Source organism: Notamacropus eugenii, chromosome 1, assembly GCF_028372415.1.
Source record: "Notamacropus eugenii isolate mMacEug1 chromosome 1, mMacEug1.pri_v2, whole genome shotgun sequence".
NCBI lineage: Eukaryota > Metazoa > Chordata > Mammalia > Diprotodontia > Macropodidae > Notamacropus > Notamacropus eugenii.
Window position 1 is genome coordinate 618,889,469 of NC_092872.1, and position 17,449 is coordinate 618,906,917.

At 40.7% G+C, this 17,449-nt stretch overlaps 1 protein-coding gene and 1 long non-coding RNA gene across 3 annotated transcripts in view; one reads left to right on the forward strand and one right to left on the reverse strand.

Moving 5' to 3' along the window:
* Positions 1–7,314: 7,314 nt before the first annotated feature.
* LOC140520793 (uncharacterized) overlaps positions 7,315–17,449 on the reverse strand; it is a 44,204-nt gene continuing 34,069 nt past the window's right edge. The window contains exon 4 of one of the 2 annotated variants that reach the window (XR_011972646.1): positions 7,315–7,834. This is a non-coding gene — a long non-coding RNA (uncharacterized lncRNA). Of the gene's footprint in view, positions 8,243–17,449 lie in introns of both variants that reach the window. The other variant, XR_011972645.1, reaches the window with a different exon arrangement.
* The window catches only part of ANK1 (ankyrin 1), a 188,241-nt gene continuing 179,228 nt past the window's right edge, over positions 8,437–17,449 (forward strand). The window contains exon 1 of the mRNA XM_072635086.1: positions 8,437–8,607. Within this exon, the coding sequence (XP_072491187.1) occupies positions 8,581–8,607 (27 nt within the window). The 5' untranslated portion in view covers positions 8,437–8,580. The remainder of the gene's footprint in view (positions 8,608–17,449) is intronic.

Consider the following 17,449-nt stretch of genomic DNA (forward strand, 5'->3'; position numbering starts at 1 on the left):
TTTGCTATGTGGAGTGTTTTCTTCTGTTTTTTTTTTCCTCTTTCTCCTCATCCCTCTCCTTATTCACTTTACCTCCCTTTCTTTCTCCTGCTTTGGTTTCTTCCCTCTCCTGCCTCTTCTCTTCCCCTGCCTCTTTTTCCCCTCTTATTTTACTCAGGAGCCAAAGCATCAAAATTATTTGGGAGCCAGGTTGGGTTAAGTGCCAAAAAATAAAAAATAAAGGATCAATTAATCTGTATACCTGAAAAAAATGGAGCTTTGTGTCTGGATGTGTTTGATTAATTGAGGATTATTTTCATCCTTCATAATGAAAGTCTTTCTAAGATATATTTATCTCTGCCCTTCTTAGAAAGTATAGTGTTCTGAATGTCAAGTCAAATATTTCTTTGAAAGTTGTTGATGAGTTGTTTCACTCGTGTCCGACTCTTTGTGATGCCATCTGGGGTTTTATTGGCAAAGACACTGGAGTGGTTTGCCATTTCCTTTTCCAGTTCATTTTACAGATGAGGAACTAAGGCAAACAAGGTTAAGTGACTTGCCCAGGGTCACATTGCTAATGAGTGTTTGAGGCCAGATTTGAACTTAAGAAGATGAATCTTCCTGACTCCAGACCCTAGGCTTTATTCACTGCACCATCTCGCTTCCCTCTTTCTTTGAATACTGAAAGTCTTAAGGTGCTCCAACTGGTATAATTCTGAAAGTTCAGTCTTAAAGTATTCGAGAGGCCTCATAGTGTCATAGATACTATGTACTATTACATAGTACTGGATTTAGAGTCTGGCAGAGCTGGATTCAAATTGGACCTCAGACCTTACTAAATGTGTGACCCTGAGCAAATTTATATACAAATAAATAAGTTTGCATACAAATATCTAATCTTATCCTCATGACAACCTTGAGAGGTAGGTGCTATTGTTACCTCCATTTTATAGATGGGAAAACTGAGACAAATGGAGGTTAAATGATTTGTCAAAGGTCATACAGCTAGTAATACATACACACATATATATGCATGTATATATATTTTAAATTTGCAAGTATTTTTCAAATATTAATGACAAATATTATCTTAACTAGATGGAATTTATACCAGGAATGCAGGGTTGATTCAATATTAGGAAAACTATCAGCATTATTGATTATATCAATAAGAAAACCAATAGCAATCATATGATAATTGCAATGGATGCAAAAAATAAAGCTTTTGACAAAATACAACATCCATTCCTATTAAAAACACTAGAGAGCACAGGAGGAAATGGAGCTTTCCTTAAAATGATAAGCAGTATCTAAAACTAGGAGCAATCTGTAATGTGGATAAGCAAGAAGACTTCCCAGTAACATTAGGGGTGAAACAAGGATGCCCATTATCACCACTGTTATTCAGTATTGTACTAGAAATCTTAACTTCAGCAATAAGGGAAGAAAAAGAAATTGAAATCTAGGGGATGCCCTTCAATTGAGGAATGGCTGAACAAGTTGTCATATATGAGTGTAACGTAATACTATTGTGCTATAAGAAATGATGAACAAGCAGACTTCAGAAAAACCGGGAAAGACTTATATGAACTGACACTGAGTGAAGTGAGCAGGACCAAGAGAACATTATTCATAGTAATAGCCACAGAGTATAAAGACTGTTTCTGATAGACTCAGCCCTTGACAGCAATCCAAGGACCTAAAACATGCCCAAAGGACTCTTGATGTAAAATGCCACCCACATCCAGAGAAAGAACTATGGAATTGGAATGTAGAATGAAGCAGACTATCTTCTCTTGTGTTATGTTTTGGTTTCTCCCATTCATTTTAAGTCTTCTATGCAACATGACTAATGTGAAAATGTGTTTAATAAGAATATGTGTGTAGAGCCCATATAAGATTGCATGCCTTCTTGGGGGGAGGGGGCAAGGGGAAAATTTAAGACTTATGGAAGTAATTGTTGAAAACTGAAAACAAATTAATTAAATTTTAAAAAAGAAGTTGAAGGAATTAGACTAGGTAATGAGGAAACAAAACAATTACTCTTTGCAGATATGATGGTATACTTAGAGAATCCTAGAGAATCAACTAAAAACTACTTGAAATGATTAACAACTTTAGCAAAATTGTAGGACATAAAATATACCCCCATAAGTCATCAACATTTGTATATATTACCCTCAAAACCCAGCTGCAAGTGATAGAAAGACAAATTCCATTAAAAATAACTGTAGACAACATAAAAATACTTGGAAGTCTATCTGCCATGACAAATTCAGGAACTATGAGAACACAATCACAAGACACTTTTCACACAAATAATGTGAGATCTAAACAATTGGAGAAAAGCATCAATTGCTCATCATAGGCCAAGCCAATATAATAAAAATGACAATTCTATAAATGTTATATTATTTGATCCTTGTAACAATTTCAGGAGATAGGTATATATTATTTTTATTATTTTTTATTTTATTTTATCATTGCTTATATTTTACTATATTTTTATATTTATTACATATAATATAATATTTTTATTATTTATTATCCCTATTTTACAGATGAAGAAAACAAGGCAGAGAGTTAAGTGATATGCTTAGTTTCATAAAGCTGCTAAGTGTATGAGGCAGGATTTGAACTGAGGTCTTCCTGACTTGAGACCCAGAGCCCTAACCACTGCACCCTCTAATTTACTTTAACTTAATCTCTCTGGAACTATCTCAGTTTTCTCATCTGAAATATGAAGAGGCTGGATTAATTGATCTGAGCTCCCTTTCACGATTGAAACCTCTTGACCTATGAGCATATGTGTGTGTTCATCCTTCGTTGCCGAAGAAGACAATGCCATCAGAGAAATAATGACATGACTTGCACTTGACTTTGTTTTGTGTGAGGGAGGACTGTGCACGTCACCAGCCTCACTTCTCCTCCAGAGCCATCTGAATCCGTTGACCAGATATTCATCAGGATGACTGGATGAGGCAGTTGGGGTTATATGACTTGCCCAAGGTCACACAGCTAGTGAGTGTCAAGTGTCTGAGGTGAGATTTGAACTCAGGTCCTCTTGACTCCTGCACTGGTGCTCTATCCACTGCATCACCTACCCTCCTCTACAAGCATGTAGAAGCCAGTGGAAAGACCACCAGTGAAAAAATCAGAGAACCAAGCTTTGTCTCAACTGGGTCCATCTCCAGTTATCCTGATCTATATCTGGCCATTTGACCCAGATGGCTCTGGAGGAGAGAGTGAGGCTAGTGACTTTGCACAGCCCTCCCTCACTTAAATACAATTCACTTACATGTCATGGCATCACCTCCCTGATGTCATTGTCCTCTTCAAGAATGAAGAACAAACAACAGTCTCAACCCTGACATGAAAATAGCAATGCAGCCATTGACAATTCCTTTACCCATTCTGGGCCTCAGTTTCCTTATCAATAAAATGGAGAAAAATCACATACACACTGACAATCTCACAGTGTTGTGAGTAAGAAGCTCAATAAATCTCTATACAAATTTGAACTGTAATGACTGTACCAAAGATGAAACCTGAGAAACTGAAAATTAGTCCGAACGTGTCTTGCCCTCCAGAAATGTTCTAGGAGTCACTTTTGAATACATCCCTCCCTTCTGTCAGCTTGTGTACCCGTCATTAGTTTTCTTTCTCCTGAAAGTGAGAGAAGGAAATGTTCCTTAAGTAGAGGGTTCAGGTGAGTTGAGTTGCATTAAATTAGGATGGACTAAAAATGGTCACTACCCACTAGAAGCTGAGTGTTTAAGACAGAAAACACCAGCACAGACAAATATAGCAATTCGCATTTCTGTAGTGGTTTTAGCTTTATGAAGGTTTTTCCTCACAGGGGACCAGCTCTGGCAGGAATTACTTAAGATGGAGAGGCTGCTACAAGCAAGGTGCCAGTGACGCAGTGTGTGTGTGTGTGTGTGTGTGTGTGTGTGTGGCCTCTAAGGCTAAGTTTGGTAGAGGGGGTTCATTCTCTGAAGCTTACCAGGTAGTAACTTGAGGGAGAAGGAGCAGGAAGCATAGTTGCCGCTAGAGTTGAGAGAGGGCACAACAAAGATCCCTGAGCCTCAGTTTACCTACCTTGAGTATCAAATATAAACTCTCCTTCACAACCTTACTCCTTCCTGCTTTTTCAGGTTTCTCATACATCATTCCCTTCACTGATCTCGACTGGTCCAGATACATCCCTCCCATCTTTGAGCCTTTTCCCTGGCTGTTCCCCCTATTACGGATTGTTCTCTCTCTTCTTCTACATCTTAGAACCCCTGGCTCCCTTTAATATTCAGCTCTAACTCTTGCCTTCTGCAGGAGGCCCCATAGCTGCTACTTTACTGTAAATTTACCTTCCACCTATTCCATGTGTATCTTATATATACATCTACTAATGTACATGTTTACTTTCTCATTAAAATGTAAGCTCTTTGAGGGAAGAGGCTGTTTTTTGCCTCTTTTTGTATCCCAAGCTGTTAGCACAATGCCTGGCAGGTAGTAGGTGCTTAATAAATGTTTATTGATTAATTGATTACTGCCTTTAGCAGCAGGCTGTTTGTAAGGAGAATGCGTTGTAACTTTTCTAAGTACTTCTCTCAGTAGATGTATGTGCAGCAATGGAATACGAATCTTTCAAAGTATTAAGAAAAAAAGGCCCCCAAATCTTGGTGGTTAGCCCTATCCTATCTCCCTGCACCCCATCCTGCAATTCAGTTTGGCCTGATTTAGCAGTGGGTTTAGGAGTGCAGCTCCTCTCACCCCATGAAAGCAGATGAGAGGATCTTGGTTGGATCCTGTATCTGAAATCAGGGCAGGTCCACATGGACTAGAGAGAAGGTTAAACTGTGGAGGTGATTGACATTTCAGGGTGCCTGACCTGAAAGCTGCTTACTGCTGCCTGGAAATGACCGATAAGCTGCTGGACATAGTCACACAGATAGAGAGAGAGTGAACTGGTAGGCCTGAGGGCTGTTTTTTAATGGATGCATTAGTTTTAGTTTTTCCATCATGGATTGGATCCCTCGGCTGACTACCCCAGACTGCAGTTGTAAGTGACAGAAATTATTTCAGGGTATCACTTATGTTTGATGGTTTCCTCATGTGGACCTCGCTTGTGCAGGCAACCATGAACAACAAAACATTGTGTTTGTTCATAGAATCACAGTATGTCGGAGCTGGAAGGGACCTTAGTAGTTCTTGCTTCCAATTCCCTCATTTTACATGTAGGGGGAAGGGAAGATGGGTCAGGAAAAGCCCAGGCTTCAAATACAGCCAGGGAGAATCATTTGTCTGGTTGGTGCCTTTTGTACGCACCTCCACTTTCAACCCAGCAATCAAAAGGCTGCTCTTAGCAGTTCAATAATCAACTGGGAAACAATTTATTTGTTCATGCCCTGAAGTGGAACAGTTGGCCCCTCCATTCCTGTCATCATGCTTGTACAGAAGCAAGCTAGGCATCAGACTCTATGTAGGGAATTAAATCAGGCAGAACTCGCTGCATGCGCTCTCTGGACTAGGGCCCAATTACATACAAATGAAGCCCCTGAGGCTAAGAGAAAGGAGATAACTCCCCCAACCCCATAGGGTCAGTGAGTATCAGAGACAGAATTTGAGCTCAGATCCTTGGACTTCAAGTAGAAGGCTCTTGCTCAGGTACTCTGCTGCTCATCTCTGGAGGGGACTGGGTGGTGTGAACAGGATTTCTTGTATCCAAAATGGTGACATAAGAGTAGCTCACATTAATGTAGTACTTGGAGATTTACAAAGGGTTCTTTTCACAAGAGTCCCATAGGCTGATAATAAAAATATTATTACCCCCATTTTCAAGTGAGGAAACTGAAACTTTTAGTCATTGTTACAAAGTTAATGTCCTAGCAGAGAGAAAGACAAATCTTATCTTCTGACTTGATCCAAATTCAGTGTTCTTTCTTTAATATCAAGCTGTCCATCTCTACATGGTGAATGAAGTTTTCTTTACCCATCAAGGTTTCTCCTCCTCCTCCTCCTCCTCCTCCTCCTCCTCCTCCTCCTCCTCCTCCTCCTCCTCCTTCTCCTCCTTCTCCTCCTCTACTTCTTCCTTTTCTCACTCATGCTAGAAGTGCAGTAGCCACTTATGGGCTCAGTCCTATTGCTGATGGACACAAAAGTTTTGACCTGTTCTGTTTCCAATCTGAACCAGCACGCCTCTACTTAGATAGCCCAGTGGTCACATAGTTCCTGGGGGTTTATCATACTGGTGCCAGATTTGGTGAGGATAACCCATCACCTTTAGCTCTACCACAGCCCAGAACTCCCAAGCTCAAGCAATTCACCAGCCAAAACCTCCCCCAGTAGCAGGGATTTCAGGTATGCACATGTTACTTCTTTATAGAGGTAACTCTCACACCCTCTCTTGGGTGTGGGACACTCTTTCTGTGAAAGCTTGAGCTAAACCAGCATGAATAGGTATGACTGATGACTTCAAATCTGTGATGAACTATTGTGTGGAGGGCTGGTCATACCCTGCTTGGCCCCAGGGGGCAGAACTAAGAGGAAAGGGAGGTAGACTTTTGGCCATTTTCAGGAAGAATTTTCTAATAATCGGAACTTCTCCAAAGTACTATAGTATAGACTGTCTCTGGAGGTGCAGTGAGTGTTTTCTATCTCTGTGGGGTCTTTAAATATAGACTGATCAACACTTGGGGATGTTACAAATGGGATTTCTATACAGGTTGAATTAAACGACCTCTGAGGTTGCTTCCAACTTTGAGGTTCTATGATTCTCTGAATTTTATACCAAGAAAGAAATTTTTTTCTTATAATACAAATTATTAAAGTTGAGTACCATATTTAGTGATTCTGAGTCTCCCTCCAAGAAAAGGTCATTTCTCTTCTTATATCCTATGCCTCAAATTACATCTGCTAAGGATTTAATTTCTGATTATTAATGAAATTTTTCAAAGATGTGTTCCCTATTTCATGCTTCCCATGGTTATGGTCAGATGCTCTGGCCCTGTTCTGCTATGATTCCCAGGCTCTGCTGATTCCTGCCAATACAGCTGCTTTGGAGAGTGGAGGCAACCCATGGGTGGGACCACAGAGGGTCATTTTTTTCCCCCTATGGCAGCTGTGACCTCACAGCAAGGTCCATTTTGAAACTGTAGAAAAGTGGAAGAGACAGATGGCAGCCACACTAGGGGACTGGAAAAGCAGGAAGAGAGGGGAAAGGAGAGTATCAGGTGAGGGAGATCAGAATCCTCCTCCCTCCCCCACGATCATTATTGTTCAAGTCAGTTCAGATCAGGACACAACCAGACAGTAACACAAAGGTAGAAAGGTATGTCTTTATAAATAATTGTAATTTTATATTTTATAAGTGCAGTAATGGGAACTGTCAAGGTAAGGATGACTACATCATTGTTGCAAGACACTATAAAAAATCTCTCACCTAGTTTCATATGTCATTGATTTCAGGTTCCTCCAGTTTCTTTGCCCAATGACCCCTGCCATTCCAGGGCATGGTGTACTCACTATATAAAACAACACTGTGCAAATTCCATTCCATTCCACTTGGCCTCAGATGTAAATGAAACCACTTCTAAAACCATAAGTTGTATAGACTCAGAAAACCAAGTCACGATAGGAGGATAGTCTTAGGAAAGCCATGCAAAGGTAAGCTTTTTCTTTGGAAAGAAGATCTGCTGAAGCATCAGTTGACTTTCCTGGCAGGCATGTAGAATAGTTCTGTAGCTTTTACTTCAGCCCCATCTTTCCTCCAAGCTGCTGTTTGGTGGTGACTCACCTCTGGTTCCCAGGAATGTTGTTATTTTTGGTCCCAGTGTCATTAAGATTGTGCCCAGAATCCCTGCAAATCAGTAATTAAGGAACACATGGGCCCCCAGTCTAGGCAAATTAAAAATAGAGGGAGACATAAGCCTGTCATGTGGCCCTTGGGCTGGTTAAACAGAGGACGGTAGCTACTCTGGAGGAAAGTCTTTTGGCCATGAGAGAAAAGCCAATGTTATTTGGGGTTTTGTCTCAAAGGATACCCCCAGGCATCCTGCCTCTGGAGGACGCCCCAGTATTCAGCCCAGACATTTGGAAGCATAGAGAGGGAGACCTCCATTGTGACATGAAATTCTCCACTTGGTGGATGGCTTTCTCACTGGTAGTCTTTGATGCTGGGTTCTGCTGGAAAGGTTTAAAGGAAAGATCTCTTTTTCAGTGATTCTCCCATTGTTTCTCTGTTGGAACCCTTTGGAAAGGAGTTATGCTGGAAGAAAAATGGTGAGTGAGTGGGTCTGCTGTATTTCCAATTAGAAATTCCCTTGATGCTGGGACTGAGGGAGGGTGGCGGGAGAAAGGGAGTGTTTGTTGTAATCTGCAGCCTCCATGCTGGAACCTCCCCTTTCTCCTTCTGCCTCTAGGCAGCCGGTGAGACCCGATAGAGAGCACTCTCTGCTCCTGATAAGGCCTAATGGGCCCAGGGGTTTGGGGCCCTTTCTGAGTTCAGGTGTCTTAAGGAAAGGCAGTAGCAGTGTGGCATCTGCCTCTACTGTTCAAACAGCAAAGCCCAGTGCAGGAAGGCTTTCTGGACCTTTAGCAACTAGAATGCGGGGGCCAATGTGGTCCCGGAGGGTGAGTATTTGCCCAGGGGTTGAAAGGAGGGTTTGAAAAAAAGATGTGTAAGAAGGAGGTTGGGTTGGAAGGAGAAGTGGGGAGGGGGGGAACATAAAGATGGAAAAGGCCAAGACTGAGATTGGGGGAATTGCTTCTTTTTACAATAACAAATCTGACTGAAAGAGAAGAATGAGTTTGAAATTGAGAAGTGATCTTCACCTACTTGGGAATGTGTGTGTGTGTGTGTGTGTGTGTGTGTGTGTGTGTGTGTGTGTGTGTTTTCAAACTGAGGGGTATATTTTATTGGTTAATAGCTTCACCACTTTCTAAGTTTTGTCACCAGAGATAACACTTTAGACCTTTCTTGACTAAAAGAGTTCAATTTGTATTTTTTATTGTCATTTGTTTACTCTCAAAGAATTCTAGTCTTAGGCTTAAGTTATGTGCTCTGTGTAGTAGAGGATTGGGGAGAAGGTCTTTGGGGTCATTAATGTACTCTTGCTTTCAAATGGAGATTCTAGAAGCTTATGTGGACTCTGGGATATGTCCTTTGAGCTCCTCACCTGGTAAGAGGGAGCACTCCAGAGTTACTGGTTTTGTCCTGTTTTCTGTTGCTGGATTAGTGGCACTTGGTTTGACCAAGGAATCTGTGTGATAGAGCTACTTTGGGGAATGAGGAGGCCTGGGGGAACTAGCTTGTTGATCCTTCATACAGTTTAGTTGAAAGAGCCCTCGATCTGGTGTCAGAGAACCTGAGTTTGAATATTGACTCTACTGCTTAGTAACAGTAAAACCTTAGATAAGATAGCTCATTTCCCTCCTATATTAAATGAAGAGGTTTCAGCACTATGCTAAAGAGGAGGATGATGATGATGATGTCTAAGGGTCTTGTCATCCCCAGATTCTTTGACCTGTCTGTGCAAAAGGGATTCAACTACTTTGTAGCCTAAACATAAGCAGTAGACTTCATAATTCACTTCATTATTCACCTTTTAGGATCCTGGAATTTTAAATTTTTACTATTTAAGAGGCAGAGATTGGAGGAAAAGTTCAAGTAAAGAAGAAAAATATTCCAGTGTGACCTCAGAAATTTGTGGGCTAAAGAAAAAAGTGATGGCATAAGATTGTTCAGAAAAAGATAAACTGATGTGGCTTCTCTGCTTTGGAATACCTCTAGGCTGGATGTTTCTGTGGTTGTTATTGTTTAGTTGACTCCTTGTGACTCCATTTAGGGTTTTCATGGCAAAGAAACTGGAGTAGTTTGCCATTTTTTTTCTCCAGCTCACTTTACAGATAAGAAAACTGAGGCAAAAAGCGTTAACTGACATGCCCAGGGTCACATAGCTAGTAAGTGTCTGAGGTCATATTTGAACTCAGAAAAATGAGTCTTTCTGAGAGTCCAGAACCCAATGTTCCACTTAGCTTTTCAAGGCGCCCTAATTAAAACTTACAGCCCTTTTTAGTTATCAAGCTTAGGGAAGGGATGCCAGGTTGGGCTTGATAAAGTCCCTGCCCTGCTTGACTGGTGGCTTAGGGAGAAAATGGACATTTTTGTGGTCTTCCAGCTAGGGGAGAGGGAACTAGCCTGCTAGTTCCTGGAAACTGTTTAGTGGCCTGCCATCTCTGAAACTTGGACCACCTGTGTTGCCTTTGGCAGGTGAGGGGGAAGTCACTATCATCAACCCCAAATTCATGTGGATTCTTTCACTTGTATACTCTTGACATAGAGTTGAGAAGTCTGGGCATACATAGGAGGATGAACCTTAGAACTAGTAAGACCCAAGATCATCTGGTCCAATACCCTCATTTTACAATTAAGGAAACCCAGGCCCAGAGAAATAAAGTCAAGGTTACTCAGGTGATCAGAAGAATTTGTCCTCCAAATCAAATCAAATAAGATGTTTGTGAAACTGTCTAAGTTACTAACGCTTAAAACTGCAGTAAGACTTTGGGAACATCCTGTTTGTTAAGTACCTTGGAAACCTGTAGGTGCTAGCCATCATTAGCAGCAGTGATATTATTGCTACTGCTAATAATAATAAATAGTATTAGTACAAGTAATAGATATACTTACTACTAATAAATGTTATTAGTATAAGTAATAGATATTAGTAATAATAATAATGAACATTATTGTAAGTAATAATAATAAATACTTAACTGAGAAACTACAGGATCACTTTCCAGTACACAGACAAAATAATGACCTTGGGCAAGTAATTTAACTTCTCTGGGCCTTGGTTTGTTTATTGATAAGAACAGGAATAGTATGTATAGGAATGGTGTGAGGATAAAATGAGATAATAGGTATGGAAATATTTTGAAAGGCACCTTATGTTCTTGATTACAATTCTATCAAAGTCCATTCTTGATGGATTATCTGAAATTGATTATAAATTCCAACACACTTCTCCTTATTGTTCAAGCCAGAGTGTTCTCAGAAAATGCAGACTAGTTGTAATATTATCCTAAGTGAATCATAATTAGAAAGGTAATTTTGTGGCAGTTCAATTCAGTATATACTTATTGAGCACCTGGTGCATGCAAGGCACTCAGTTCTGGAGACACAGAATGGAGTCAGACACAGTCTCTGACCTTGGAGAGTTGACAGTCTAGTAGATGGAATGAGCTATTGACTTAGAATATGATTGAGGGAATAAGAGAGGTCATCAGAGAGATTCAAGGAGGATCATTCAAGGAGCATTCCTAGCTAAGGGGACTGAAGAAAAAGCTTCATTGCCAGAGTAGCACCAAAGCTGAACCTTGAAGGAAAAGAAGGACTTCACACTAATAGAGACACTGAGGTAGTCTAGGCATGAGATATGGTCACTGACTCAAACCAGCGTCATCTCCTGTTCAATATTTTCTAAATAATTTGAGTGAGGGCATGTGTGCCAGATTTGCAGATGACATAAATTAGAGAGGCAAATAAAGCAAGCCCAGAGGATTACAGTCAGAATTCAAAGAGGTGTTGACTGGCTAGAAATATGAGTTGGATCTAAGAAGATTAAATGTAATGGAAGTAAATGCAAAGTTCTGCAACTGAGCTCAAAAATCAACTTCCCAAGTACAGAGTGAGAGACACAAGACAAGATAACAGTTTTTGTGAAAGAGATCAAGGGATGTTAGTGGACCAAAAGCTTCATGTGAATCAATAGTACAACACACCAGAGAAAGGACAAATGTTGTTCTAGTTAATAGTATTTCTTATTTTGTGTTATGAACACTAAACTAAGTTTAGAGAGATATAGATTTCAGAATGAAGGAGGAGGTAGGTATGCTCTACACTGTCAAGGTCAGACCACAGATCAAATACTGTGTTTTCTGGATACCACATTATGGGAAGGACATTGACAAATTAGCCCTCATCCAAAAGAGATGGGGAGAGGATTGAAGACTGAAGGATTGAAATTGCTAGGGATGTTTGATCTGGAGAGAAGTCTTGGGGATGATGATAACTGTTTTCAAGTATTTGAAAGGCTATAAATGAAAGAGATTAGATCTGCTCTACATGGCTCCAGAGGTCAACAATTAGAGTGGTCAGGAAAGTCTAAAAAACCAATTTTGGATTTTTGTCAGGAAAAACCTTCCCAACAATTTAGTATTCAAAGGAGGAATAAGCTGTCTCAGGGCTACCAAGGTCTTCATCACTGGTGGTCTCCAAGCAAAGGCCAGATGACTATTTGTCTGCTGTATTGTTGGAGGTGTTCTTATTCTGTTGAGTACAGCTTGGACTAAGATCTCTGAAGTCTCTTCCAATTCTGAGATGCTATAATCCTGTAATTTTCTTTTGACAGTAGTAAATAGTCCCTTAGTCTAAAAAGTTTGTCTGCAGACTCTCCTCCAATTCCTGATGCCTATCACTCACTCAAAAATCTTCAATGGCTTCCAGTTGGGTACAGAAAAAATTCTAAACAAATTCACTTGACATTCAAGGCCCTTAATAAGATAACCTCAAGGGATAGTTTTAGCTTTCACACATTCCATACTTTTTTAGACCATTGTCTCCAAACTTCTGATCATGTACATTTATTGGTTAAAAAAAGAGAAAGAGAAAACTCACTCCCAACAGATAAATTTACTTATTTGTAAATTATCTAACTGCATTACTACACCAATAGTTATATGCATTATAAAATGTATACATTTATAAATTTAAAAGGATAAAACAAATGAAATAATATTTTAAAATAACTTCTTATTAATGATACTAAAACTTTTTGTTCTCACTAAAATATCATTAATCAATATTTTAAATGTTTGTTGTTCAGTTGTATCAGACTCTTTGTGACCCCATCTGGAGTTTTCTTGGCAAAGATAGTGGAGTGGTTTGTCATTTTCTTCTCCAGCTCATTTTACAGATGAGGAAACTGAGGCAAACAGGGTTAAGTGATTTGCCCAGGATCAGACAGCTAGAGTCTGAGGTCAGATTGAATTTATGAAGATGAGTCTTCTCCATTCTAAGCCCAGTGCTCTGTCCACTTTGCCACCTAACCTGTCCCTATTTTAAGTGAGGTCAATGTAATTATATATGCTTCATTATTTTTTAAAATCTTGGTTTAACACTTTGTGATAGTGATTCAAAGGTCTGGTTCAAAGTTCAATTTGTTTCAATACCTGGTTTTAACATGTCTTCCCTGCAGGAAATAGTTCTTAAAGATATGAAGGAACACATGGAAGGACATTTATTGGTTGTGCCTCCATGATACTCATTTTTTGATCCCATTCACCAGTTATGCAAAGGTTTTGGTTGAGATTCAGTTAGTAAATGTCCATCTTCCCTGATGTCAATTAGTTGCTTTTGAAACTAACTGGAAGGTGTTATATTAAAAAAAGATTAACAAATGGTTCAAAACCCACCAAAGTGCTTTGCTTGGAAGATTTTAAAACAAGTTATAAGTCTATTTTCAAGTTTTTGAAAGTGCAGATGTGAGAATTTTTGTAGCAACCCAGAGAGGAGAGATTAAGTATCCAGGAGAAGAGAGGGCTCAACAGTGTTAAAGGCTGCAGAGTTGTGGAAAGGAACGAGAGGTGAGAAAAGATTGACCGATCTGTCCGTTAAAAGACCATTGGAAACTTTGGAGAGAAACTTGTTTCAGTTGAGTTGAAGAATGAGGAGGAGGTTGAGAACCTAGACTCTGGAAGGATGGTGCCACCCACAGAGACAGGGATGTTTAGAAGGAAGGAGAGTTTGGGGTGAAAGGTAATGTAATGAGATCAGTAATGCTAATCCTAGCCCTTCAAAGTCTGCCCATCCTGTGTGGCTCACTCTGTCACACCAAAAATGAAAAAGGGGTTATGGGTTTTCCTCACCACCTACTGCTTCAAAGTGGAGAGTTCCTGGTTGTCTAGATGGGGTGATAGGGGATGAGAAGTTGAAGCACAGAGGGATTTTGCCTGCACTATAGCTGGTGTGTCTGCTTAGGTCATGCTTATAAAGGGGGAAAGGGAACAAGCATTTATTAGACACCAGCAATGTACAGGCACTTTACCAAAGATTTGCAGTTATGATGTAATTTATATCAACTACTCTGAAGGGCCAATGTAGAAAGGGAATAGTTGAGCACTTGCACAGCCACAGGAAAACACCTCTAAGAGGGTATGACGTAGGGTGTCTTGCTTGCTAGTGAGTTGTTGTTTGGTCATGTCAGTCATGTCCAACTCTTTGTAACCCCATTTGGGGTTTTTCTTGGCAAGGAAAATGGAATGGTTGGCCATTTCCTTCTCCAGCTTGTGTTACAAAGGAGGAAACTGAGAACGAGGTTAAGTGTTGCCCAAGGTCACACACCCGATAAGTGTCTGAGACAGGATTTGAACTCAGGTGTTCCTGACTCCAGGTCTAGTGTTCTCTCCACTGCACCATGTAGCTGCGTTAACGGGAAAGGGGGATGAAATAATTATATAGGAGATAAATTCCATGGTTGATTATGGAGTGACAGTGTGATGCAGCCATCTTCCCACCCTCTGATTGATTGCCCGCTGATGTCCCGGGTCTGTGGCCCACCTTGGGGCTGCAGCCCTCACTTGGAGACCTCTGCTCTAGACATATTCCAGACTTTCCTCTTTCCACGCCCTTTCCCACTTTTCTCCTCCCCTGCCCCCTTCTCTTTCATTCCCTTTCAGCTTGGTCAGTCAGTCAATATTAAGCACCTACGAGGGCCAGACTAGGTGTGAAGAGCAGGAAATTCAAAGAAAGGCCAGACAGACCCTGTCCTTAAGGAGCCTGTAATTCAATAGCAGGAGAATATCTACAAAAGGAAGCAGAAAAACAGGGGGGAGAAGGTATCCAGCTTTGGGCCAGTGGGGAAGTCCAGAGAGGCATGGCTCTTTCTATCTGATGCTTAACTTTTCTTTCATGGCCAAGCTCAAATTCAGCCTCTTGCATGAAGTCTTACCCCATTCTTCATAACTGAGAGTACTCTCTTTTGTCTCCCAAATACCATAGAGAGTCCTTTAAAACTCTATCATCGGACTTTCCAATTTTCTGTCCCACTATCCCATTACCTCATGGGTACCTCAGGAGACCCTGGAGTATATACTCTATGCTTTGGGCAAGGCACTTATTCCACCTCTCTGATCCTCAGTCTCCTCATCTGTAAAATGAAGGGATGAGAGTAGATAATCTCTAAGATCCCTTCCAAATTCAAATCATAGGACTTCCTATGTCAATGTCTTCATTTCCCTACTAGGATGTAAATTCCTCAAAGGCGGAGACTCTGTTTTATTCATCGGTGTGACTTCTAGACCACTTAGCATTACTTTATACGTAGTAGATGATCCATAAATGTTGTTCATTCTTTGGTCTTGAAGAGGACCACCTGGATTTGATTGAGGTAGAGCTACGCAAAGTTATCGGCCTCACTCTCTTCTCTGGTCATCAGAGTCCAAAGGCAAGACAAAAGTGAAGTAGACTGGTGATGGCCTGGGATGCAGAGGGTGACCTTGGCCTTTCTAAATGAAGGCCCTTCCCAGGTCTCAGAATGTCTGAGGCCACACCCACTGAATGACTAAATGCTAAGTAAGCATTGAGACAAAAGATGGCCTTATTTACCATCACAAAATATCTATCTGAGAGGGGAAGACCCTGGAAGCTTTTGACCAGAACAAAAAAACACTGCTGTTTATACTGCTGGTAATAAACATGTATTCAGTGAATGAAAAGAGAGGAATGAAGGCTTACACAGTAAGATTCTAGTAGTATGATTTTAGCATGTCTATACTACTGTTTCTTTAGTGGGGGAGGGTAGCAAGCAGGGTTAAGTGACTTCCCAAGGTCACACAGCTAGTATCTGAGGCTGAATTTGAACTCAGGGCCAGAGTTCTATCCACTGCACCATCAAACTGCCCTATATACCACTGTTTCTTGGAGGCAAGTAGGTGTCACAGTAGGTAGAGAGCTACAAAATGGGGATAAAAAATAGTACCTCTCTCCCCGGGTTGCTAAGAGGATCAAATGAGATATGTGTAAAATGCTTCGCAAATCTTAAAGCCCTGTCTAAATACTAGTGATGATGATGATGACGATGATGAACTTTGATGAAAGTGCATTGGTGCTGTACAAATGTTTAATTCTCAGTCTCTGACACGTACAGACTCTGTGACCCTGGGTAAGTCACTTAACTTCTCATTTTTTAAGACTGTAAGCTGCAGAACAGAAGTCCATGTCCATGTTTCTTCATAAGGAGTTCTCTAAATAGAAATATAAAAACCCCTCCACCGTGTTGGCTGTTATTATCTGCTAGGAATCACAATTAAGCCTGGGTCTTGTGTGCTGGTTTTGGAGATCACCGCCCTGCAGTTGCTCTCCTGATGTGTGTATCCTGTCTCCAAAGGTGTCTGATGACAGCTATCTCTGATTGTATCATTCTTTTCTGACAGCCATTGACGGTTCTTTCAATAACTATAGCTCATCTGGGAGTTGTTCTCCCTTCTGCCCCTGGCCCTCCCTCCTCTCTGTGTATTCCTAGTTGAGCAGTGACTGATTTATTTCCTGAATTTGCTGTCATGGCACAGGAAGCATTAAGAGAGGAAGAGGTAAAACCAGGAAGTCCCATGTTGCTACTGTGCCTCTAACCAGCTGTTAAACTCCATTATGTTGTAACAAGAGATGGTGTCTATGAATGAAAAGCTTTAGAAAATTGTCTTCCACCAGACCTTATTTACTGACAGAACACATAAAAATAGCAATGTTCTCTCAGGACACTAAGACCAGAGGGTGTTAATCCATCTTGAGAAAAGGGTAGGCCCTGAGCATTACTCATCAGATGTAGAAAAAGTCAAGCAGTAGAGTGTTTGATAGTTCTTCCTGGAACTAATGGGCTAGTATTGGTCTACAAGCTGGGAATCTGTTAACTCTTTGCTTTCTAATGGTAGTTTTGGCGTCATTATTCGTGTGGAATGCCATTGGATTCCAAATGCCTGTCAGGTCTGTATAAAAGACAAAAATAAAAAGCCATCTGGTCCTTTTCCATTCTGTCTCATTCCCTAATGGTTACTATTGATTGAGGGTGATGATTATTTGCAAACAGTGGAATAGATTCCTAATAATATGACAGGCTACTTAGAAAACCCATTAGAGATGGTGAGGAAGCTGCTTTGAAACAAAACAGGGGACAGGATTTAGCTTGGGAGGAGGGGGATGGGGAAGGAGATAGAGGGAAGACTTTCTTTCCAAAGGTAAAGAAAACTAGGGGAGAGCACATGAAATGTAGGGCCTTCATGGTTAGCAGCTCCTGATGCCTCTGTTATCTGACTTAAAGACCAGTCCTCTCACTCAAAATACTCCTTTCACAATTGTATAGGCCCAATATGCTTTTCTCACAGCTCTCTGAGAAAGGACTGAGAGTCAGGGAGACCTGGG